This window comes from Dermacentor albipictus, chromosome 1, assembly GCF_038994185.2.
Source record: "Dermacentor albipictus isolate Rhodes 1998 colony chromosome 1, USDA_Dalb.pri_finalv2, whole genome shotgun sequence".
Taxonomy (NCBI): domain Eukaryota; kingdom Metazoa; phylum Arthropoda; class Arachnida; order Ixodida; family Ixodidae; genus Dermacentor; species Dermacentor albipictus.
Genome location: NC_091821.1, coordinates 367,166,978 through 367,191,718, shown reverse-complemented (window position 1 = coordinate 367,191,718; position 24,741 = coordinate 367,166,978). Strand labels below are relative to the sequence as shown.

The window sequence follows — 24,741 nt, the reverse complement described above, 5'->3', positions numbered from 1 at the left end:
AGTGACTTCAGAAAGGCATTCTGTTAAAAATTAATGAAACTACTTTCTCAAGTTGCAATGGTAGAAGCGACTTCAGAAAAGTATTCTATTAAAAACTAATAAAATAAACCATGTAATTTTTATCTCGAATGCCACATTTATATGCATAAAGCCATCTCTGCTATATTTGTTGACTATTTCGCTAAAGTGGTCCCTCAATTGGTTTGGACAAGTTTTATAGATGCGTGGGGTACAACTACAGTAAAACATTCACCATAATTTAAGTGAAATGTCTCATATTAAGATAGCTATGGACGATTACAAGTCACCCAAGTCACAATTACAAGCCATGCCTTTTCTCCTTAACTCATTTGCTGAATGATGGAGTCACGTGCAGAGAACAAAACCATGTTGTTTTCTACTGTGTTACAGCACGATGTCATGCTCTGTGATCCGCTTGTGTCTGCCTCAGTATTTATGTAACACGGGCTTGTACTGCTAGTCAGGTGTTCTCGCGCACTGCACGCAAAATTGTGTGCTGCATGAAACGAGACAAACAGAACAGCTTGCGTGCCAGACCATCAGCAGAAGTGTGCTGGGCAGCAAAAAGCGGGAGAAATAAAAAAAGAATGAGGCAGGGCTTGTGACGTATGCATCATGCGATCCTCAGGCCTCGGTATAGGAGAACACAGGGAACGAATTTTGCTTGCAGAGGCTAGACGGGGGGCAAGTGGAGAAGCTATATTGCCAGTGACACTCGCCCCCTGAAATAATGGGTTTGCGGCCCTGAAATATTTCTATCTCGGTTATTAATGAACCAATTTGAAACATTGCTGTAGAATGCTCCTTAGAGGGCATGTAACAACTTTCAGCATACAACCAAATTTGCTGTGTGGCCTGGTGTGGGACCCTTTAAGTGTGGCCACGCGACCGCTTTGAGTTGGCTGTGTGCTAGGGACTTGCAACTGTTGATTGGAGCAACGGCTTTTCCACCTCCGAATACGAGCCACATTTGGACTCTGAAGACGACATCTTTTTGTTTGAGGAAGAGGCACTTTCGACCATATCGGATGCTGGCAATGCTGAGAAGAATTGTATCATATAGTGCGCTGCACGTCTTGCTGTCACACAGGAATGAGAAGACGTCACAAAGAGTGCATTTGCCGTTGTCTGTGTCATTTATTACCTTCTGCATAACCAAAAAAAAAAAACTTTTATAATTCGTAAGAAAAGAACAACATTAAAAGGTTTAAAAATGACACCCAAGATGTCATTAAGAGCTTGCTATGTGTAATCACTTCAATCGGCACTGTCACACCCATCTGGTCGTTGTTTGTCATTCTCTCGCTTACGAAAGCTGTATTCTGGGTGAAATTGTGTGGGCATTTCTGGACTGTCAGTGTATCACTTTAGCTTAACTTTGTTTTGCATTTTAGCTTATATTTTAGCATTCATGTAACGAATGAGAACAGCTGATTAACTTTGTGTTTTGTGGTCATTTGCAGATCCTGAGCGCACTTGGCACAGAGACAATCCGCCCAAGTTCAGCAGCACAGTGTGTGGCATATGTTGCGGTGGCTGAACTTCCTCAAATGCAATGGCCAGATCTTATACAAGTGCTGACAAACAATGCAACAAACCCAGCTTCCACAGAAATGCTTAGGGAGGCCACATTGGAAGCAATTGGCTATATCTGCCAAGACATTGAGCCCGACGTAAGCATCGGATTGTTTACTTTTTGTTCCTGCGTGATGTAATATTCTGGCTTTAGATATCATTTTTTTTTCTCAATTGTAAAGTCAGAACTGCTGGCACATATGATAATCGAAAAATAAATTGATTCTTGAGCTTGTTTGTTAAAGATAGTGTTTGTTGTGTTCTCAAATTAAGGCATTGTCTATTTACTGTATTCTTTGTTACTGTAGTAAGAAACAGGTTGGTGATGGCTATCTTTGTGGAGGCATTAACATTTTGTAATATTGTGTTTCAAGCTTTTTGTTAGTAACCTTTACGAGAAAGGGTTAACTGTAGGAAATGTATATTCATGTTTTGTCTGTATTTTTTCCGAAGGTGTTATTGGGTCAGAGCAATGATATCTTGACAGCAATTGTTCATGGAATGCGCAAGGACGAACCTTCAGAGCACGTCAAGCTTGCCGCAACAACCGCTTTGCTCAATTCTCTCGAGTTCACGAGAGCAAACTTTGAAAAGGACTCTGAAAGGCACTTCATTATGCAGGTAAGATGCTTTTTGTCTAAGTGTTACTGGTTCTTTTAAGAAAATACAGTTAAACCTCAATATAACGAAGTAGGTAAAATTGACAATTTGCTTCATTATATTGAAATTTTATTGTTTTGAAATTCGACCTTTTATGCACATAAGTACAGTTGCTGACACAGAAAGAGGCTGCATAATTTTCTGAATTATCAAGCAATCGAAAAAAAGCAAACTCGAAGGAGAAAACAATTAATTTTAAGCAGCTTGGGAGTCGTCGACGAATGATACGGTTTCATGCCATGTCGGCGATATCTTCTCATCAGCGGTATGAATTAAGCGAAGCCAGCCATGCTTATGCATGCACTCTGTCCCCATGGCTGATAAGGTTGCCGGCACTGGGGCAACGCTACCGTGAAAAGTACTGGAAGCGAAGAGAGAATGCTTCGTCTGCTTCTAGCTCCAGCAAGTAACCGAAACTCGAGACTATGCAACCTCCAATACTAAATGCGCAGGAAGACAGCTTACGTGATGGCAGACAGACAGCGTACCCCGCCCCTCAGGCGCGCTGTTACTGCGAGCTCGCTCCACTCCCCCTCTTTCCCTTTGCTCGTGTGAGAAGGCGGCACTCGTGAAGTCACCATCTTTCATGTCTCACCCTTGGACACTTTGCCTCGTAAAGCACTAAGTGGGTAGCGGGGCACGATAGGGTCTTATTGCACCTGGACTTTGGAATGTGATGCGGCTCCACTTCGGCGGTGGGGTGGTCGGTCGGTTTTGTCCCCATTCCTTTGCAGCGAGAGTGAAATTTCATTATATTGAAATGGCATACAAATACACTAGTTATATCGAGGTTTTAAATACGTGGTGTTCTTGAAATGGACAATAGGTTATGAAAAGTTAAATACGTTCTTATATCGAGAATTTCGTTAATTGAAGTTTGTTATATCGAGGTTTAACTGCATATACATGTGCAGCACATCACTGAATTCTTTGCTCCTTAGTCTTCTCTTGCGAGACTATGACAAAGCATAGTTGAGACCAGGACGAATTTTTCTTGAACTGTAAAGCTTTTTCTGAGAAACTGAAATGGGTTTCCTTTGTAGCTTTGTGCTACAGTCTGATGAATGACAATTTTGCTTTTCATAGTACCATAGTTACTGATTGTTATGCGAGCTTTTTTCGTGATTTTCATTGCTTGAACTCGACCCACGTGTTACATTCGAATAACGGCAAAATTGATAATTTTGAAGCAAATATTCAAAATCTTGCCATTTTTAGCGTTGTGTTGGCAACTTGTATGCCCCGATCCAGTCTGTAAACAACTCGATCGAAGTCAAAACCTGGTTTTTGTTGAAATCGATGCCATTTTCGCTGTGCTTGCGACTGGTGTTACGGTTACAGTGCTGCAGCACCCTGTGGCCTTTTGTGCTTCGACTCCGTTTATTTGCGATGTTATGGCAATGCAGCACATTCGGTATGGCGCCCGCTTCGAGAAGCGAGTAATTTCGATGGCCGAAAGGGTGGAAAACTACGCCATCAGTCACCAGCTCGACGTCAACTATTCAATGATTCCCAGATGGCAAGACCAACGGAAGGCCCTGTTTAAATCCAAGGCCGGCTGGAAAGGCTCTGTAAACCTCGTAGTGACCTCGTAGTGTCCCCAACTGAAATGTATCTTCGGCCTCTTAAGAAGTACTTGATCTCAAAGAAGCTCGGAGATGATGTGATTTTTCACTTTTGGAGATTGTTTTGCTCTTGCGAAGCTTGGCTTGTCCCGGCACCAATCCCCTCAAAGTATATGGCTGACAGCACTCTTGACACTTAAGCGAGCTTGCACAGCGCCAAAAACACTTGTCGGGGATGCTTTCAGTGATGTCATGCGAAATTTCGTGAAAGTGAGCCTATCCCTGAAAAGGATTGCCCAAAAGAACTTGTTTCCAAATTGTGATTTTTGAATTAAGGTCCCATTTCTTCTTCCTGTCATCTCGCATTACATTCGTGGTTTAATTTTATTTCGCTTGACTGGAAAGTCGACCCTCACGTTACAATCGCGGTCCTGTTACATTCAAGTAAATAGGGTAGTTTCACGTGAAATAAAACTATGACTCGACTCAGGCAGCCACTATAGAAAATTGTGGGAAGTATAGGCTGTGGATTGTTATTCGTTAATTTATGCTATGCTTCAGCTTTGCTGTAATAAATTGACTATTTGTAAATTGCTCCCCGTTTGAAGAAGCTCACAAAAGAATAAAAATATATGCCTTGTGATGAGATATTGCAGCCAGTTTATATTCCTGTATTGCACAATAGAGTTGGAGAAATTTGTTCAGTTTGCAACTACAAAATAATAGGGACAGTAATTGACTGTGCTACTATGGAATTACATCTGAAGCAAAATAATGCATAAGTTATCAGGCTTGATTGCTGTATACTAAATTTGCTGCTTTACGATGGTTCATCGACTGTGTTGCAGTTTGGCAGTCTGTAATGGGCTAACCGCTTGCGTGGGGTTAAATGGAGTTTATGGTCATTTCAGAATAAAAAGTGCATGCACTCATTTGCTGATATCAAGCAGCAATATTGAGCAGCCGAGCGCAGCTACTTCACAAGTGCCACAAGCATTCCATTGGGACATTTATCAGAATGGGAAATGCTAAGGAGTAGGGTATACTAAGGCAATTGGTATGGGTCCGTGTTGGATATTCAGCATCACTGGCAGATGACGAAGAAAGGGGCTTGAAATGCTACTGGCTTCATTGTAGTTACATGTGTCCTTAGTGGTTTAAATGTTTTGTGGTCTGTCGGGTATTCTGAGCTATAAAAGGCATAGTGCTTTTCATAGCTTTTATACTTTTCACAAAAACCTTAGTGTTTCTTATAGCTTCGGCCCTTGTATTTTGAATATCCCTAATATACTGGTATCAAGGAAGTAATGCTGAAAATGTAGGGTTTTCAAGACTGACCATGCTCCAGTCACTGTTTTTTATCTGTATGTACTGGGTGGCAGGCAATGAACTTGCCTGTCACCCAGTACATACAGATAAACTTGCTTGTTTATCTACTTGTACTGTTTGCTTGCTTGCTGTTTTGCTTGTTTACAACTTATGTAAACAAGCAAAAGGGCATGAACGAGTTTTCTTCGTGTTTAATATTTTTTTGCAAGAATTAAGAGATACAAATATACCGTATTTACTCGCATAATGATCGCACCCCTGAATTTTGTCGTCAAAATTCGATTTTTTTTATTTCCCGTGTAATGATCGCACCCTGAACTTGCCGCAGCGATATGTCGTGTGCCAAGCCTAGCTAATAATGATCGCGCTTACCATCTGTCGAATGCTACGCGAACGACTCGTCTGCACGCACCAAACATGCTTAAGTAGATGCCTCATTTCATTACTTTCATCACTTTCCGCACTTCCATGGCAAAAAGAGGTACAACCAAACTTGCCTTTATTATGGGTAGGCTTTATAATGGTTGTAGTCAACAAAAACAAAAAAGGCACCTTTCGATTCTTTTCATCTGCACTCGTGAGCACGCAACAAATCGCGCGCGGCAATGATAGTAGCCACGTTTACACTGATACGTTAAAAGTGTACCCTATTCATACGCCAACGCTTGTAACAAAGCTAAGATATTCGCCCACCCTTAGCGGAAACGTGCCGTGTTAGGATAGTAGTGAAAACAGATGCCGCAGTTTCCGCAGCACGCCGGCCATGGGTTTCTGTCACTGGCAGCTAAGCGCGCCCATCTGTTTCTGTCCCCTCTAAGTGCACATGGCTACGTTATTGCCGCAAACTTGACGATATTAACTATATTATTCATCACTGACACGGAAGAAACTGGTTCAATGCACGTAATGTACTCACGAGAAGAAAAAAAAAAAAAGATCCCGTTCGGCGCGTTCGGCTTGCTCCGCCGGCCGCCATTTTTGTTTTGGTGTCCCGCACCCGCATCCTGCAGCAAACGAGGGACGAAAAAAAAATTTTTTTTTTCCGCGGGAAATTTAATTCGCGTAATGATCGCACCCCTGAATTTGGGTCAATTTTTTCTGACAAAAAAGTGCGATCATTATGCGAGTAAATACGGTATGTGTGCTCATGAATTTCACTTGACTTTTATCATGCGTGGCAATGCAGGTGGTGTGTGAAGCTACCCAGTCAAGCAACACACAGGTGCGAGTCGCAGCACTACAGTGCCTTGTGAAGATAATGTCATTGTATTACCAGTACATGGAGCACTACATGGGGCCCGCTCTTTTCGCTGTGAGTAATGCCACTGAATTTGTAGGATGTGAATGCACATTCGTCGCACCTATACTGTGGTTCATCCTGCGATTCCTGCATTTAATTTATCTTGATTAGTTATTTGTAAAAGAGATAAAGTTAGTATAATGGTAGCTGTATTCTGCCAATAACAAGCTATTAAATTTGGAGACAAATAGTAGCCAAGTACTGCACAAGGAGCAACTGAACAGAAAATTTGTCGCATTATATAAAGGGGCCCCTGTGAGACTTTGCCTTTGCAAACAGACAGGGGCTGTGGGCAGATCACGCGCTGACTACTATGTTTGCAAATTACCACACTGCACAGCTGCCGTCAGACTTGACCCGAACAAGCAAGATTATCTGCAGCAGCTTAATTTTGACGAACACAGGCTGTTAGCAATGAGCATCAAATATTTTTGATTTGGGAGGGAGACTGGTAAGGCTATGATTTCAAAGAACCTCAACCAAATATCTCCAGCACCCTCCACGGGAGAAGTGTTCGATCTTGAGTATGACGACGACTGTGCACTACACTAATAGTTGAGAAATAAAGCCCACATGGCCTTGAAAAAACCACTTCCCTTGCCAGCAGAGACGTCGCTGCTGTTGTCTCCGCCTCATATCCTCAAATGACCTTTTTCTTCTTCCCCCCCCCCCCCCCTCTTGTTTTTGATACGACCATTCTGCCATTTTGCATGATACATTTGACAAATTTAGATTTTGCACTCGTCATTGCAACAACGCGACCCAGCGTTGCAGTCCACTATCATTGCCAAATGTTGCTGGTTTAAAAAATGCACAGCTCATTGCTGTCAAAATGCACGCCTGCCAGCAATTAAAATCTGCAACTGTCAATAGGAGCGTTTCTGTGCACACATGACAGCAGTAATGAATTGATGCTAGTTTTCCTCTTTTCGCTTGCTTCTTGTGCTTTTTTTTTTTAACTGTGGAATACGTGTTAGCACTGCAGCCATCTGAAGCTTTGATGTCACCTCTTTACGTTAATACCAACCAAGATGGCGGTGTTGTGTCATCTTGGTATTGTCATAGGCGGTGCGATAGCACCTTACAAAGTTCAGTTTTCTGCCTGATCTCGGGAAAAAACAATAATCCGAAATGAACCAATTCGACCATTCTAATTGCTGAGTCCCCCCTCGAAAAGATGGGTGGTCAAACAGAGCGGTGGGTGGCATTACCCCTGCTGTTGCCCACTGTGGTGAGAACCCTGCGATTCAAATTTCTTGGTTACAACATATAAACAAGCAAAAAAGAAATTAAATGTGCACCTTTCATGAAAAAACAAATGTGGCTGTCTTCAATTAGCAATTGTTGAGTGGAGAACTGTTGAAATAGTTTTCCTCATTTTTTATTTTGCAGATTACCATGGAGGCAATGAAGAGTGATATTGACGAAGTGGCATTGCAGGGCATTGAATTCTGGTCAAATGTCTGTGAAGAAGAAGTGGACCTCTCTATAGAAGCCTCCGAAGTGGGTTTTGTTTTGCCTTTGCTCACGTTTAGTATGTGCTAATACCTTTTTTTTCCTTCTGCAGCGCATACAAAGTGAATGTTGTTTTAGTCATGGCGCACACCAGTATTCAATGAATTAAGAAACAGTCAATAATAAATTATTTTTGCTCAGAAATGGACTCTGAGCAATATAAAACACAACATAAAAATTGGGAAGCTACCTTTCATAAAGTGGTCCTCATTGAAAAGTTCCATGGTCATGGTCAGGAATGTGTTTTATTTCTTTATTCAGAATACCCCTAAAGGGCAGCCCTCTTGGAAGAGGGTATCACATGGGGGCTGGGGTGCACATGAACACATAAGTTTGTGAGCAAAATGCAACTAACACGACATAATACAGGACAAAATACGCAGACATGACTATCTGTAGTAAAATCAAAGTTCGGATAAAACCAAATTAGCACAGAATTAGAAGAAATTAGAAAATTGAAACACCTAGAAATCACAATACAGTGCAGTCCACTTATAACGATACAATAAAACCTCGTTAAACCGTACCCGCTTAAACAGTAGTTTCGGTTTAAAAGTAGTAAAGTCAATTCCCCGACTCAGCGGCCATTGAACATAATGTATTTTGTATTCGCATAAACCGTACCAGCTTATTGCGTACGCATCGGTTAAAACGTAGCGTTTCCACTTTTCGTCGCGCAAACACGGCGGTGCGTTGTCTCCATCGGGTGGCCCGGCAGAACATCAAGCCTCAGGGATCGGTACAACGGCCTCCAGTGCCCTGTGCGTTTGCACGTGAAGCCGCATCAACATCAACATCATTTCGACGCCGCATGGACGCCGGGCCAAAGAGCGTTGTGGCGTCGTGCAAGTGAGGACTCGCGTCATGCCGAAGCTAGGTTAAAAAAGACGCCTGGTGCTCAGCATAGAAGAAAAATTAGACATCGTCCGTGTATACGAACGTGACACGAAGAAGTCGGCGCTGGCCCGCGACATGGATCTGCTGTTGACTACAGTGTGTGGCATTTGGAATGCGAAGTTGCTCGGCAGCCCTGCTGCGACCGCGAAGAGATATGTCGGCTACGAGGTTCGACTTTTCACCATCGTTGCCGCTATGTTGCCGAAGTGTCAACTAGCGACGGTGATGAGGACGACACGGAAAGCGACAGCACGGGCTATTCAGGCCCGACAGTGGCAGAAGCTGCGCGTTAGTTACGTCAGGCTCATGAATGCGATCGTCGCAAGGAGAACAGGGGCAGGATAATGTAACTACAGTAAACCCTCGTTAACACGAACTCGCATATCTCGAAATATCGGTTAAGTCGAAAGTTTTCCACGCCGCGCCTTCCCCACCCATAGGTGTTATGTATTCGCACCCGTTTATCTCGAAGCATTTTTCGGGCGTAATACGGATATCTCGAAATTTCGACCGGGACGGCTGAAGGCAAAGGCCGTTACCAAAAGGTTATACAGGCTCCGAGCGAGCGCTTGGTTCCTACTTAAGTGCCGAACGCGGTCGCGTTCTAGGAGCGAATACAAAATTCCCGCGGATGCAGCCGTTTTCCGTCAACCACGTCAAGTAACCTTGGAAGCAGTCACGTGGTGTGCGCCGCTTGCGCGCGGGGGCTCATGGGTTTTATCGAGTAGTCGCGCCTGGTCGCGCCACTGCATTTCGCACGTGCGGACGTAATTGTGCGTGTGCGATTCTGTTCTTTGTTTCGTCGCGCTGTGCGCACGACGCGTTGACTGCGATTTTTTGTGTTGTTGTGTGTGTGGTGTGTGGTCAACGGACGACGACGATGTCCCGCCCCAAGCAGTGCAAGTCTCTGACGCTGGAGAAAAAAGTCGCGTTAATCAAGGAAGTGGAGAAAGCGGGAAGATCCAAAACGAGCATCGCCAAAGAATTCGGCACCCCTTTGTCGACGTTATCGACTGTTTTAAAAAATCGGCAGAAGATCTTCGATGGCTTCGAGCAAAGTTTTTCCAGCAAGCGGAAGCGGATTCGGGCCTCGAAATTCCCGGACGTTGAAGCAGCACTCATGCTGTGGCTCCGGAATGTCAGGGCAGCCAACCTTCCCGTGACAACCCAAATGATGATGGAGAAGGCAGACGCTCTGGCGTTGCAGATGGGCCACACAGACTTCAGTTGCAGCAATGGCTGGTTTGAACGATTTAAAAAAAGAAATAACGTAGCCTCGAAGCCTATCCACGGCGAAAGCGGCACTGTTGATGAAGGGGCTGCAGACACCTGGCGCAACCACCGCCTCGCTGAGCTGCAAAAGGCTTACGCGGACAAGGACATTTTCAACCTCGACGAAGCAGCACTGTTCTATAAGATGCTGCCTAGCCGCACATACACGCCGAAGGGAGAAGCGTGCTCAGGCGCTAAGCAGCGCAAAGACCGAGTGACGATACTTTTCGGAGCCAACTCCACCGGCGATGAAAAACTGCCGCTGCTTGTTATCGGTAAGTCGCTCAATCCAAGGTGCTTCCGAAATGCACGGCTCCCGAGAGATGCGACTTACCGCGCCAATAAAACGGCCTGGATGACTGCAGCGCTCTTTGAAGAGTATGTACGTGCTCTTGACCGCAAGATGGCAAGGGACGGCCGGAAAGTGCTGTTCGTCGTGGACAACTGCCCCGGCCACGGAAAAATCAACAACTTGGAGGCGGTCACGCTGGAGTTCCTGCCTGCTAATATGACGTCCGTGCTCCAGCCGATGGACCAAGGAGTCATTGAGGTTGCTCGCAAGTTTTACAGAAAGAGTCTCCTGCACCGCATTTTGTGCTCTTACGACAGTGGTAAGAAGTACGAAATAGATTTGCTGGGTGCAGTCCACCTGATCGCCGAAGCCTGGCGACAAGTACGACCATTGACGATTGCCAACTGTTTCGCGCACGCAGGATTTTCGCGCGCCGAGAAATCGCTCGAGCCAGACACTGACGATTTCGGTGATTGCGATGAACTTTGCGACGAAGTCCGCAAAGCTGCCGGCTGCGCCAGCGATGCCGAAGACAGCGAAATCTCTTTTGAAGAGTACGCGCTCTACGAGTCGGACGTGCCCGTTACCGGAATGTTGTCCGACTCGGACATTGTTGAAATGGCAGTGAACAACGGTGATCACGCTGACGACGAACCAGCTAGAGAAGTGCCGACAACTGCAGAAACAAGGAACTTACTACGTTTGCTCCGCAACAAAGTTGAATGCAGCGGCGGCGAACAACGGCTCATGCGGTGCGTTCAGCAGCTTGAGGACGCTTTTCTCGCGCCGAATGCCAACGCCAAGCAGGCAAGCATCACCCAGTTCTTTCCAAAACAATAAAATTCAGTTTTTCCTGGGAATTCTGTGTCTATTGCAAAAGCTCCCCTCGTGCTGTGGAGCGTTTGTTAGCAGTGCTGGTTGTTACTGGCTATTTCAGTGACCCGGTCACTGAAATTTTCGGCATTTTGCTTAACTCGAAACTCTGCTTATCTCGAAATTTTTCCCGGATTTTACAACTTCGAGTTAACGAGGGTTTACTGTATTCCAAACGAAAAGTTTTCCAAACTTCGGCACCCGGCAATGAAAAAGGCGCCCCGGGACTTATGCAGCACTACTGCACGCGTGCACGGAGAATACGTAACGCCAACGAGGAATCTGCCGTGCGAGTGTTTGCCGTGAGGAGGGGGGCTGGCTGAGAAGCTGGCACGCAGCTTCGGTAAGTTTGAGGCCGCTGTCGTCGTGCTAGGCCGCCGCGACATCAAACGAAAATAACACTTACGTCCCGCGAAGTGAATAAATACTGCATGTTTTTTCCCCTTTCATCGCACTCTCTCTGAGTTCCGTTTTCGACAGGTAAGTGGGCGATCTCATGCTATTTCGCTTAAACAGTACACGGTGTTTTCCGTGCCAAATAATCGTAACATTTGCGTTGCTTAGTTCCCTGAAACGAACAATGTTGAGGCGAGGCGATGGTTACCTCCATAAGTTCGTATCTGCCGCCATTACCGCGCAGCGCGTCTCGCCCCGCCCGCGCACCGGAGAATAGCTGAGTACGTGCAGCGCGCCACAAGATGGCGCTAGCTGCTTCATGTGTGTTGGCCACAGTCGCTCCGAAAGAGAGAGAAAGAAAAAAAAAAGCGACAAGCAAAGCGGCGCGGTGGCGCCTGTCCCGCGTCTCTCTCGCCAACGCCTCCTTGGAGGCATTGCTCTCGCAATAGCAGGCTGACGCAATGCCTCCTTTACTAGATGCCAGCCGCATTGTCCGTAAACTCGGTTCCTGGCCCTCTCCCTTTTCTCTCCTCCGCGAAAAGGCAACGAGCACCGCTTGTGGCGGACGTCTGCAACCTAGATCACGTGCTGCGTCCTCTGAGATTACCATGGCGTCTGTTGCCATCTTGGAGGCCTGCGATAACGATCGCTAACAGACGCCCGTGCATATAAACCGCCCGCGGAGCATTCAGCCGCCGCTGCCACATCTGCTGGAAGTTGAAAAGGCAACGAGCGCCGCCTCACGGAATTTATGCTGAACTAACTTCAACTAAGGGAACCGTCGCCGCAATGGGAAAGCGAGCAACGCGGCTGGCATCTAGTAAAGGAGGCATTGGCTGACGCCACTGAAGCAGCATGCAACCAACGGTTCAACCCAGTTCGAAGATGGCGCCGACAAAGCGCAAAGCTGTGTCGCTTGACACGAAGATGGATATTTTGCAGGACTCTCGATGCGGCTTCAAGGTGAGCGCCCTCGTGAAGAAGTATGAGCTCGTCCAATTAACGATATCAACCATCTTGAAAATCGGGAGCACCGCGATTGTGAAGGCAGGAGCTATCAGCGGCCATGCCGATCAGCAGAAAAGGGTTAGAGACCCTTTGTACGCCGATGTTTAAGAAGTGCTTTACCAGTGGTTCATCACCAATTGCTTCAAGAAGGTGGGCTTTGTGCGTAAGGACGAACTTCCCCAACCCGCTGAGACCGACCCGATGGAAGTTGCTGACATAACTGAGCTCTGGGAGCTCGTTCCTACTGGTGACACAGGTGGTGTGTCGAAGAAGGAGTTTTTGACTGCAGACAGTGCTGCCTCGTTCTGCGATGAGGTCACCGAGGCGATCGCCGAAGATGTGCTGTCTCGACAGACGGCAAAGTTGTGCTACGGTGGCGACGGCATCAGCGACAGTGACAACGAGATTGACGGTGGCTCCTTGACCCCGACCACGATGTCCACGCAAAGTGCACTGTCGTCGATCGACTCCTTAATTGATTTTATGCATGCTAAAGGATTGCCGCCAGTGTTTGCGCAGCAGCTGGAATCCATACACACCGCGGTTGTGAAGCTGAAGCTGCCGCAAAAGCAAGTGCAGATTTCGGACTATTTCGGCGTGCCTAACCCTTGACACGGTCATTGGCGCTAAAAATAAAGTTTGTTTTTCGTGGCCTACTGTCTACATCATCTATTCTTTAGAGCAAGTAGCGAATTCGAGTTCGTAGCTGCAAAGTTATGTTCTGCGCTTGAAAAAAATTTTTAAAAATTTTGTATAACTGCAGTTCAGATATAGCAATCATCGGTTATAATGATCATATTTTTCGTCTTTCTCGATATCGTTATAAGTGGACTGCACTGTACATAAAAGGCACTCAAAAGAGATTAATTGGGAAACAAGATCAGACGGATAGCAAAGGTACCAGAGGAACATATTATAGACAACCAGTAAAAAAAAGTACATTTTCATATTGCACAGAGATGTCACATTCTGATTTTTTTTTTTGTTAGTTGCCTTTGGCTTAGTTATGTACCCTCACCCCCACCCTTCCTGCAATAATGCCTTCGGGCGCTGCAGGTATTTGGAATAAGTAAATAAATAAATGAAAGGATATACGAGCATAGTATTTGTTAAAATTTATCGGGGCTGACACAGTTACATGTGCTGTGTGTCAAACATTATTCTCAAGATTTTTTTTTTTTTCATATTCTGTGTTTTGCATGATTGCAGGCAAGTGAACAGGGCCGCCCTCCAGCCAGGACTTCTCGTTTCTATGCCAAAGGGGCCCTGCAGTACCTCGTGCCCATTCTAGTACAGACGCTTACTAAACAGGTAAGCCCCACACATACATCCCTGGTTCCATTCTTTTTCTCCATGAAATTTTCAAGCAGTGTGCTCATCGTGGACTGGTTTTTCAGTGTCTTTGCAGTTTACATGTATTGAAGCAACTATCCATGATTCTCTCTGCCAGCAATTCAGCATGTTGAAGACATCACTACGAGTTAGAAGAATTCTTATTTGGGAACAGACTGATCATTGGCGATACGCTGAATGACGACCTTCTTCGAGCAGGGCACCTTAGCGGGAAGTTCTGATGTGCTCACACGGTGTGCATCGTGGCACGAGATGAGATGCCGGTGCACGTCGAGCTAGTAGTGACCCGAGACGCACATTATCGTATGCCTGTTGCATTGTGTTTTTAGATGGGGACAGGAAATGGTAACGAAATGGACCTAGTAGGCGACGCCCGAATATACCTACGATGGCGCCGGAGGGGAACATGGCGTCCATTTTGTGCACAGGCAGGGAACGGCGTCGCATTTGGGTTATTGTCTTTTAAAAGCGTGCAGCACGCTTTCAGTGGCACTGTGCCCACTGTGGCACTGTGCAAGCAGATAAGTGAAGATGCTTATCCCAATAGCATTGGTGGCGGCAGCTGTGAATGCAGCATACAATAACCTGGGAAGAGATTTCGTGGTACCAGAATAGGAAACTGAGTGCGAGCCAAAGTTTTCCCACGGGATGGGCGGGTGAGTATTGCAAGTAAGCTGCTGCAACGAGTGCCTACTGTTCTCGATTGTGCACCTCATGCATTGCTTGTTTTTTAATGGGATCTAGGGCTTGGTAAACATATCAGTCGATTGCAGTTTGGCAACGCACAGAACGTGGTGCCATCATGTTTGTTGGGAACGTATAACATGGTAAAAAAAAATTTAACTATTGGTAACTTTCTTGCATTCTCGATAGCGAATGTTGGCAATTGGAAATCGTATGTAATGCGATTGTATCAACTCCGTCTCCTGTCAAAGTACCAGCACTGATATGCCTGTTAAGTGTACTGGCAGGCTTTCACAGCTACTTCAGGTGTACCTGTAGTGATTTGAGCCTTTGGGAGCAGTAAAAGGCATGCATTCCTTATTTTGAATGCTTTCACGGGCCTCTAGGGAGTCCGAAAAATTGGGACATTGATGGTATCAGTAGCAGCACTTGAGCAAGATTGCTTCATGAAATGCAGCATGCTCCGTTTTTGGGTTGTTCTGCAGTCGAACCCACTTATAGCAATACCGGTTTTAACAATATATCTGTTATAACAGTGAGAAGCTGCTGCACCGTCAACTTTTGTATCGTTCCTATGGTGAAGTAACCTGCTTACTACAATGCCTCGATGCTGCATTACGGTTATAACGATGAAGTCTGGCTGCTGGGTGTCCGTGCCAAAAGGTAGCGAAATGCAAAATGCTTGAAAAGAAGAAAATGAGAAATTCGAGCCACTGAACGGTGGCCCTGAAAGCATTTCCAGCCAGCTCTGTGTGCCTCTCTCCTGTTGCCCTTCCATCCCTCCGAACACGAATGGGCTGCACCCACAGCTGTGCGCCGCGCCACCCTCTGAAACACGAATGGACAGCGCCAACAGCGCTACTCCCAGATTGCTCGCTTGCTCCTCATTCCGTGCAGTTCTGCAAACAGCTTAATCGCTTGCGTTCATTTTTGTAGGCTGCATCGAAATTGTTCCAAGACTCGTTTGACTCGCCGCCAGAACGGAAGATGGCTGATCTGCCCGCTGATCATCGGCAATGCATGACGTTGCCGTTAAAAAGAAGGTGCATGACTATAGATTTGGAAACTAAGTGCTTCAAACTGATCAGGCAATTGACGTGAATGTGCTTGCATCAGATAGCAACAGTGACGATGGAAGCAATGACACGGTAGGGCAGGCTGTTTTCAGCATTGTCCTCGCATGAGGCGTGGCAGATATTCAGTCCCTCCAGTGCCTCGTTAGTCAGTAGTATTTGAGTGATGTACATCCTGTTCTGGCTTCGCGCTTTTGGCTAGTTGCTCATAGCACTACCAGGCGATGAGCGACAAATTCTTGATTTCCAGAACTAAACGATTGAGCGACAAGACCGAGCAACCTGTTCAAGTGATGGCCCGTTTCGTCGCTGTTGCGCACAAAATCGCTCTCGTGGTGTTTAGCCTTCAAACAAAAGTAACTTTTATCCCATGAAGTGAATAAATACTGCATGTTTTTGCCCTTTTATAGCACTATTTGCGAGCTCCGTTTTTGACAGTCAAGTGGGCAAGCTCATGCTATTTTGTTTAAGCGATACTTCCGTTTAGTACATACTTTTTCCGAGCTCCGGGCAACTACGCTTTAATGAGGTTTCACTGTAACAAGGAATTTTCGTGGCATTTGAAGTGGGTTCAACTGTTTAGGATAACTAGGCGTATTTGTTAGTGAATATGCAAGTGGCCAGGAGATGCAGGATACAAAGATAAAAGGCAATAGCACTGTGTGCCGCCTTTGTGTCTGGCTTGTAATGTCTGCTTGCAAATTGAGTTTTTCTAGGCCATTTGCAAGAGCCTGAGCTACAGGTGCTGTTTGACTTGCTTCGTGTATGGGAAAGTGTGGCAGTTTAAGGAAAGTGTGGCAGTTTCAAGGAAACTAGCGAACAGTAAATCGTATAATGTCATTCCTTTATGGACTAAATTGCTGCTGCTTTGGTTTCAGAGATGCAGACATGTAACGAGAACTGCACTGTGGTTCCTTTTGTTTGCTGTTGTAGGAGGAGCATGATGATGAGGATGACTGGAACCCATGCAAAGCAGCCGGTGTCTGCCTCATGCTGATGGCCAGTTGTTGTGAAGATGACATGATTTCCCACAGTCTGCCTTTTGTACGGGAGCACATCAAGCATCCCGATTGGAGGTATCGAGACGCTGCAGTCATGACGTTCGGTGAGTCGTTTTTCTCCAGGATTGTGTTCGCTTGGGCTGATTGGTACATGGCGTATTCTGAAAATATAATGTGAAAGTAGGACTTGGAGGGCAAGAAGCAGACGCAGCGAAGGGCCGAGCTAGCAGTCATTGCTTTAATGTTTGTTAGCTCCTTTTATGCAAAATGAACTGCATGTGCGCTGATGCGCGTTTGATGGGGCATGCATCACTGAAACACGTGATCGCTTCCTGCTGCAGATGTGCGACATAATTATGCAACAAGCCCAATCTTTGCTTCGGAAGCGGGGATGCCCAAGACAAACATAAAAGCCAGCAGGGCTTAGGCGTCGAAGTTAATAAGGAGCGCAGGTTTCTCTCTCCATTGGCATAGCAGTGTGTGTCAGAAGCTGTCTGCCACATATGAGGAGAAAGCCCTTGCCTTGCACAGGCACTTTTTCAAGCTCCACAACTTGTAGAAATATTTGATTAGCCAGATCAGCAATGCAGATCGGACTCCCGTCTATTTCAACATGACAAACAACAAGACTATAAGCGTGAAGAAAGCTCGCAGGGTGAAACTCCTCACGACCGAAAATGAAAAGCTTCGGTTTACTCTCATGCTGTTATGCTTGGCGGATGGAATGAAACCCCACCTATACATTGTCTTCAAACAAAATCAGTGGGATCGGAAGCGCTCCCCCAGAGGTGCAGTTGTGCTAGTTCATGAGAAGGGGTACATGACATGGTGGTCAAAAAATTATTGCCTAGTGTAGCTTACAGGGATGGAAATGCAGCGCCAAAACACTAATTTCGAATGCAGTTTCCAAATTTAGCAGGATGTGCATGTTCAGTGGCAACCACACAGCCATAGACGTGTTGTGTAGCTCTTAACCCTGCAATCCAAGCCAAAGCAATCCGTTTCGGTGTTGGCGTCTTTGGATTGTGGTTGTGTTTGGTGGCATAATTGTAATTAGGGTGCAAGAAAAGGAAAACCATTTTATGCTATACTAAAGTGTTGTGTGTTTGCGTATATGCGGACCAGCTAAAGATCAGGTGAACTGTCGTTAATTTTATGGGGCAGGCAGGGAGGAATGCCGCACTGAATGATTAAGGTCGTACAGCCTGCTCAGCGTGTTCGTTGTAAATTTTAGCACTCGATTTTGCACCCTATTGGTACATTTGTGTCGATGAATGGGTGTGCATGTGAGGCTCTAAGTCTATTTCGTCTGGTGACTAGGTTGATAGTGTGGCACACCAACAAACGACCTGCTTGCTTTCATGAAACTTCTTGTTCACAAATATCTAATGGCAACCACAAGTGCCGTTCAAATTTGCACTCGGGCTACTCTATTTTCTACCCGGCCACACCACACAAAGTCAGGCTCTTGCCGCCACCGAAAGCAAACCAAGGATATAAAGTTTCCTGTTTAGTCAAAACCTTAGTGGCCAAATTGTGGTCATAATAAACATTCAGTGAAACTGCAAACCTCCGAAATTGCGTTTGTGGCAACAGTGTTCACGACGCGACTTGCACAGATAGTCCAAAAAGTTTAATAAACTGTTGTTTGGCGAATGAAATATCAGTTGCCGTTTTACGCTGGCTTTATGGAGGCTGTGGCGGAACCCTCAAATAAGCCTGAATAATCGAGCCTATTCAAAATACGGTATTTACTCGCATAATGATTGCACTTGCGTAATGATCGCACCCGTGAATTTTGTCATCAAAATTTGATTTTTTTTTCTTTCCCGTGTAATGATCGCACCCTGAACTTGTCACAGCGATATGTCGTGTGCCAAGTCTAGCTAATGATGATCGCGCTTACCATCAGTCGAATGCTACGTGAACGACTCTTGAAGACATGCCAAGCAGTCTGCAAGAACCCAACATTCTTAAGTAGATGCCCCATTTCATTCCTTTCATCACTTTCCGCACTTCCATTAAAAAAGAAAGCTACAACCAAACTTGCCTCTGCTTTATTATTTGTAGGCTTCATAATGGTTTTGCTCATCAGCAGCAACATAAAGGGCACCTTTCGATTCTTCTCGTTTGCACTCGTGGGCATGCAACAAATCGCGAGCGGCAATGATAGTGGCCGCGTTTACACTGATACATTAGAAGTGTACCCTATTCATATGCCGACGCTTGTAACACAGCTAGCATATTCGCCCACCCTTAGCGGAAACGTGCCGTATTAAGATAGCAGTGAAGACAAATGCCACAGTTTCTGCATTATGCCTGCCATGTGTTTCTATGTCACTGGCAGCTAAGCCAGTTCCTGGCCAGTTTCTGGCCACGTGGTTTCTCAGCCTCGCTTGACTTGCCGCCGAAACGGAAGATGGCTGATCCGCCCGCAGATCATCGGCAATGCACGACATGGCTGGTGAAAAGAAAGCGCATGGCTATAGATTAGGAAACTGAGTGCTTCTAACCAATGAGGTGATCGTCGTGGACGTGCTTGCATCAGATAGCGGCGGCGACAACGGAAGCGATGAAGCGGGAGGCCAGGCTGCCTCAACGTTGTCCTCACAGGAGGCCCACCAGATGATTCAGTCCCTCCGGCGCTTTGTTCTTGCGAGGAACCTTCTGCTGCACTACGTGGAGCACTTGGATGCCTTAGAGAAGGATGTCTGCAAGCTTCGCATAAATGATCATGGTTGACGATGCAAGGCTGACGGATGACGAACATAGGCTTTTCTCGTGCTAGCCACTGAGAAGTACATGGCAAGATGCTTGTAGTGGGATGCTTGTGGCAATCTCTCCTCAACGTTTTTTTCTGTATTTCTCAAGCTGACAGGCTGCCGTGGCAGCCTTCTCGCAAATTTTAAAAGGCCCCTTTTCGGGCCACCAACGTGATGTCTTGGCGGTGCTCGCACATCTCTTGCCACCTGTGACAGCTCTTTGCAGTTGTTATATCATTGCCATTCTTTAAGGGGGGACATGGCGATTAAAAGTTATAATTATTTATTTATGAACCAAACTTGATAAAAATTGGCATGCTTATTTAGTTCCTTCTCCTGATTCTAAAAATGCAGTTATTTTTTTTTGTAGGTTCATTATTTCATTACATAATTAAGAAAACAATGTATTTTACAATGCCTTTTTTCTTACTACAATAGACAAATAACCGCTGCACAAAAATAGACAAATGACATATGGTCCAATAGAAGAAAGCACAAGCTTCCCAACATAGGAAGAACTTTTATGATTGGATCAGTATTTCCTACTTTATAGTGCACTGAACTCCATTGTTCTGAACATGGCCTTGCATTAGTCAGACAAAAGACAAATTTTAAAAACTTTAAACAAAGAAACTTGAAAAACTGCTTCCTATGTTTGGTGCTCCAAACATCTAGCTTCATGATGCAAAAAAAATTAATACTATAACTATGATAGCTACTGATATATCACAGTAAATGTCTTGCTGGGTGGGTAAAATTAGTATTTCGAGAAAATCAAGAAAACAAATAAATGTCACATTTAATTGTGAAGGGTCACAAATGTGTGCACATACACATTCCCAAAACATTAGTAGGCTCCTGGGGCATAGTCAGTTTGGGCATTTGTGTCTCTGTGGCGCTTTTTGAAGAAGCACTGCACATTTTCTGCCGATGCATGCTTGTGTTCAGATGCGGCTGATCGGCGCCGATCTTTTTCCGCCATGCGCTGCATACACTTTTCGCCAGGATTCATCGAGAGTTCTTGCAAAATGCTTGCCGAGGTTCTCCTGCAGCCAGCATTGAACTTCATGACTGCTTCCGCCACTGCAGCCTCAACGCTGAAGAGTGATGCGTGCTGCTCCTTCGGTGCGAGCGCCCATATTAGCGAGTGCAGGCTTTCATTGTTGTTCTGTGTTTTGCCTCGCTGGCAACGTTCAAGTAGCATCTTGTCAGAGAGCCGTTGGTAGATTGGCAGTAATGCCTTGCTTACATGAGCAGGTAAATTGTAGCGGTGCTTCGGCACAGGTTGGCCTTTGGCCTTTGCAGCATTTTGCCGGCACCAGGAATCGGGACCTTCTGGGCAAAGGCTATGATTCGAGGTGACGTCATTTGATGTTACGTGATAGTAGCTTGCCATCACGGCCTTCTCCATGGCTTCAATGTCACCAGTGTGGGACTTCAGAGCCCATCCATAATAAGAGCTCAGTTTGTTGACCAAATCTCCAGTCAACCTTCCTCTTCCACCAAGTGGCTCTGAGCCAGGCCCCTTGTGCTTTGACAGGGCATTACGTAGTGCTGTCCCCATCCTCTTATGGACATGGTTGACACAATCCTCTTTGTCAACTTCTATAAAGCCATATACTTTGGCCTCCTTTAGGGCCAAGAAAGTACGGCTGTCACCGTCCGACAGCACAGTTGTGTATCTTAGGCTGTACTTTTCCAGCGATCTTTTGAATAAAATGAGGCCAGCCTCCACCTCCATTTCACCAGCCTTCTTATCCGTATTTTTTTGACACTCATGACTGGCTTTCCATTCTTCGTATGAAGGGTCACCAACTTTTGGTCCACGCTGACAACCGGCACAAAAGTTGCTCAGCACAACGTAGTCCAGGACAAGTCCCGTGAAAAGTTCAATGACGGCGCCGACACCGATGTGCGAACTGTGCCCGCGAGTCATCCAAGACCCGTCGTACGATACAGCAACGTTGCCCGGGTTGCCGAAGTTTAATTGGCTGTAAAGCTGCCGGACCGACTTCGCGCATTCTGTTGTAAGCGTCTCAGCTGCCTGGGTCGCGGCGGGCGTCAACTTCGTTTTGACGTACCCCTGCCACGTTTTCGTATGCAGCCCGCGGTGCGATATATTCATTGTTGCGAAAATATCATTGAACGCAGTTTGCCGATTGCCGGTGCTTTGCATCGCGCGCGCAGCCAGAATGTTGACGGTAAACGGATTCACTTTCTGAGTCCCATTCACACGCGGCGAGCTCCACGCTGACGCTTTGTCGCCGCATTTCGAGCATATGAGCACCAGACTTACTGCAAGGCCATATTCGCGCTCCTTCCGGCTGATTTTCGCGCTACCGCCGCATGTATTACAGTTCATATGCTCCAGAAGTGCGTTCACCGATTCCAGGCACACCACGGTGAAAACTGTGTCGTCAATCGGGCCGGCCGCGACATCGCCAGCGGACAAGATCTCCGACTTACGGCTCACTGCTGCGGTTGATGCGAGCTCTTGTAGTTTCTCGTCGGATCTCATGTCGATTACCTCCAAATCTGAAGGCGTCAGCATAACGGTGTCACGACGGACGCGGCTGGCGTTTTCGTCGCAGCTACTCGTTGTCGCACCACCTAGGCCTAGCACTCGGTCGGCTCCATCAGTTCCGTCGCTTGACGCCGTTGGTGGCTCGTCCTCAACCACTTGCGACGCGGTGGGGCGTTTTTTGAAGTTGTTGAGCATGGACTTCTTCCTTTTCTTTCCATACTTGTGCTTGGAGTCAAACTTTCGGAGCGGAGGAGGCATCGTCGCGCGTACTCACACAACGATCGTATCGAACATGGTGTCTCGCCTGCGCCTCTGCTGCGGCTAGCAGACAGCTCGGGAGTGCGCCCAGCCAATCACGTGGCGTTATCTCGTCACGTGCATGCGACAGCGAATGAGAACGCGCGTTTCACCTATTTTTGCCGCCGGTTTTTGTATTGAACCAGCAAGCCTAACGAAGCGGCAGCGCGCGATATTTGAAGCCGAAACCGCGTTCTTTCAAACGAGACCAAGATGGCCGCCCTCAAGGCACTAGTACGCGAGCGCGGCGTCATTGAATGTGTGTCGTTTTCGCGTCGACACACGCGAAAAATCAGGTGCCCTATCTGTTTTTAAATTGTTCGTATGGCTGAAATATGACCTTACGAGATTGGAAACTTGGCAGATAGGGAGAATAATAGATGTAGATTAGAGAAATGCTATTTTCCAAAATTCGTTTTTTTTATGATATTTTGGGTCTAAAGACCCGTGTCCCCCCTTAAGGCCAACAGCCGCAGCTTGTTACACGCGATCGGAGCGCCCAAGAAGCTGTTAAACGAGTGAATACAATCAGCAACTGGATGGAGGGACGTGGTGGGTAGAGGCACTGGCTTCACCGCCATCGTAGTTTTTCCACATCAGCTCTGCCATTCCCCTAATTTGATTTTTCTCATGCAACCCAGGTATAACAATTATTGGTTATAACAATGAAATTTTCGTGGCACCTAAGTATTGTTATAAGTGGGTTTGACTGCATTGTTCTGCAAAGTGAAATAAGGAACACCCTTTCTTCTTATGCCTGTATTTCGCTCATATCTACATTTACCAAGCTGCTCCAGAATGCATATTTACTGCTCCAAAAGGGACAATTCATGCTCCAAACCTGCTCCAAAGTCTCTGCATCGGCATGAACAAGTCTTTTAAGGACCTGCTCTGCCCCAAGTGCAATGAGTGGCTTGCAGTGGAAGGTCGCAAACTTACAGCAGCTGGATGCGTCAGAAGAGCCTCCCTGACAGCTTTGTGTAGTTTGGTGTGTTACAGCATGCACGGCTGTTCCACATGATGTCATAGTGTGGTGGTTTGCAAAATGTGGATTTTAGCTTGTTGACTACATGCTGTAGTACCGTAGCAGTGATGAAGATGGTAGCACTAGTGAAGACGAGTAGGTCATTATGATACCGACGACTAATAAATTTTCACTGTAAAATACAGTAATACCTTGTTAACTCGAAGTAGTTGAAAGCGGAAGAAATTTCTAGAGAAGTGGATCTTCAAGATAAGCAAAGTTGTGGAAATTGCAGTGAAAAGTCACGTATTTTCCTTTCAACACTACTGGCCAGCTTTTCAACAAGAGCTTCTAAACTGGCTCTTTGTAAAGGTTTCAAAGAAATAATAAGAACATACCAGAGATGACAACCAGCTCTGTTTTTCAGCACTGCCTTCTTATTCTGCGCATAAAAGCTGCGCAAGGCTGGTCTACTTCGCGGTAGCCCTTGAACCTAGAAAGGCGTCCTCAAGCCGCTTCAGACATCGCACGAGCCGACTGTTTCCTGCCGCTGCACACGAAGCATGTTTCTTGCTTTGGCTGATGCCAGCGCCTCTCGAGGTCTTTCGTCGTCACCACCTTCACCGTCCCGTCCGCTTGCGCCCATCCCAGCGATTTCGGCAACAGTACATTACCAGGTACATCCTGCCTGCATAGCACATACTCGGGAATGCTCGCGTCGTTTTCTGTGGCACTGTTCACGGCAAGTCCGTGCTGCGTGCATACTCAAGCGACGTGAATGCGTACGCACTATGCGGGCAGGATGTATCGGAACACATATGCCAAGTGCACTTTTATTTCCCATTGCGTAAAATAAAAAAATCCTGGTCACATGCGTTGTGTAGAATAAAATTAAAATGGAAATCACACCTCTGATGGTAAATCACATGCGTTGCATAAAGCGAACAAAACGAACTGCATCTAGCATGCTATTTTGCAGGGCCTGCTTCTATGCATGTCTCTCCTGTCACATGACGTGCCACATGGTTGCTTGGCAAAGTTATGTATGCCGCTGGGTTCCGACTTGACATTAGGAGAAAACGTCCTCTAAGTGGTAGGCATAGTATCCTCGCACGAAGCTCGTTAAACATTCCGGCGGCGGAGTTCATGTTCCACTTTCGGACAATATTTCGAGATATCAGCAGTTTGGCCCAAAATACTTAAAGATAAAGGGCAATGAATACATGGCACATATGGGTAAATGCTTCGGCGCCACGAAAAATTTCTACTTAGCCAATTTTTTGAAATGTGCAAATTATTACTGTATGCCTGCTGGGATCGCCCCCCCTCCCCACTCTTTTTTTTTTTCCTCTGACGTGTGATATGGAGGGAGGGGGTCGA

The 24,741-nt window shown here is 46.1% G+C and overlaps 1 protein-coding gene across 1 annotated transcript in view; it reads left to right on the top strand.

Moving 5' to 3' along the window:
- The window catches only part of Fs(2)Ket (Importin subunit beta Fs(2)Ket), a 74,374-nt gene that overhangs the window by 10,564 nt on the left and 39,069 nt on the right, over positions 1-24,741 (top strand). Inside the window, exons 4-9 of the mRNA XM_065438558.2 lie at positions 1,485-1,694; positions 2,050-2,217; positions 6,337-6,462; positions 7,843-7,953; positions 13,913-14,014; positions 16,747-16,918. Coding sequence (XP_065294630.1) covers positions 1,485-1,694; positions 2,050-2,217; positions 6,337-6,462; positions 7,843-7,953; positions 13,913-14,014; positions 16,747-16,918 — 889 coding nt within the window. The remainder of the gene's footprint in view (positions 1-1,484; positions 1,695-2,049; positions 2,218-6,336; positions 6,463-7,842; positions 7,954-13,912; positions 14,015-16,746; positions 16,919-24,741) is intronic.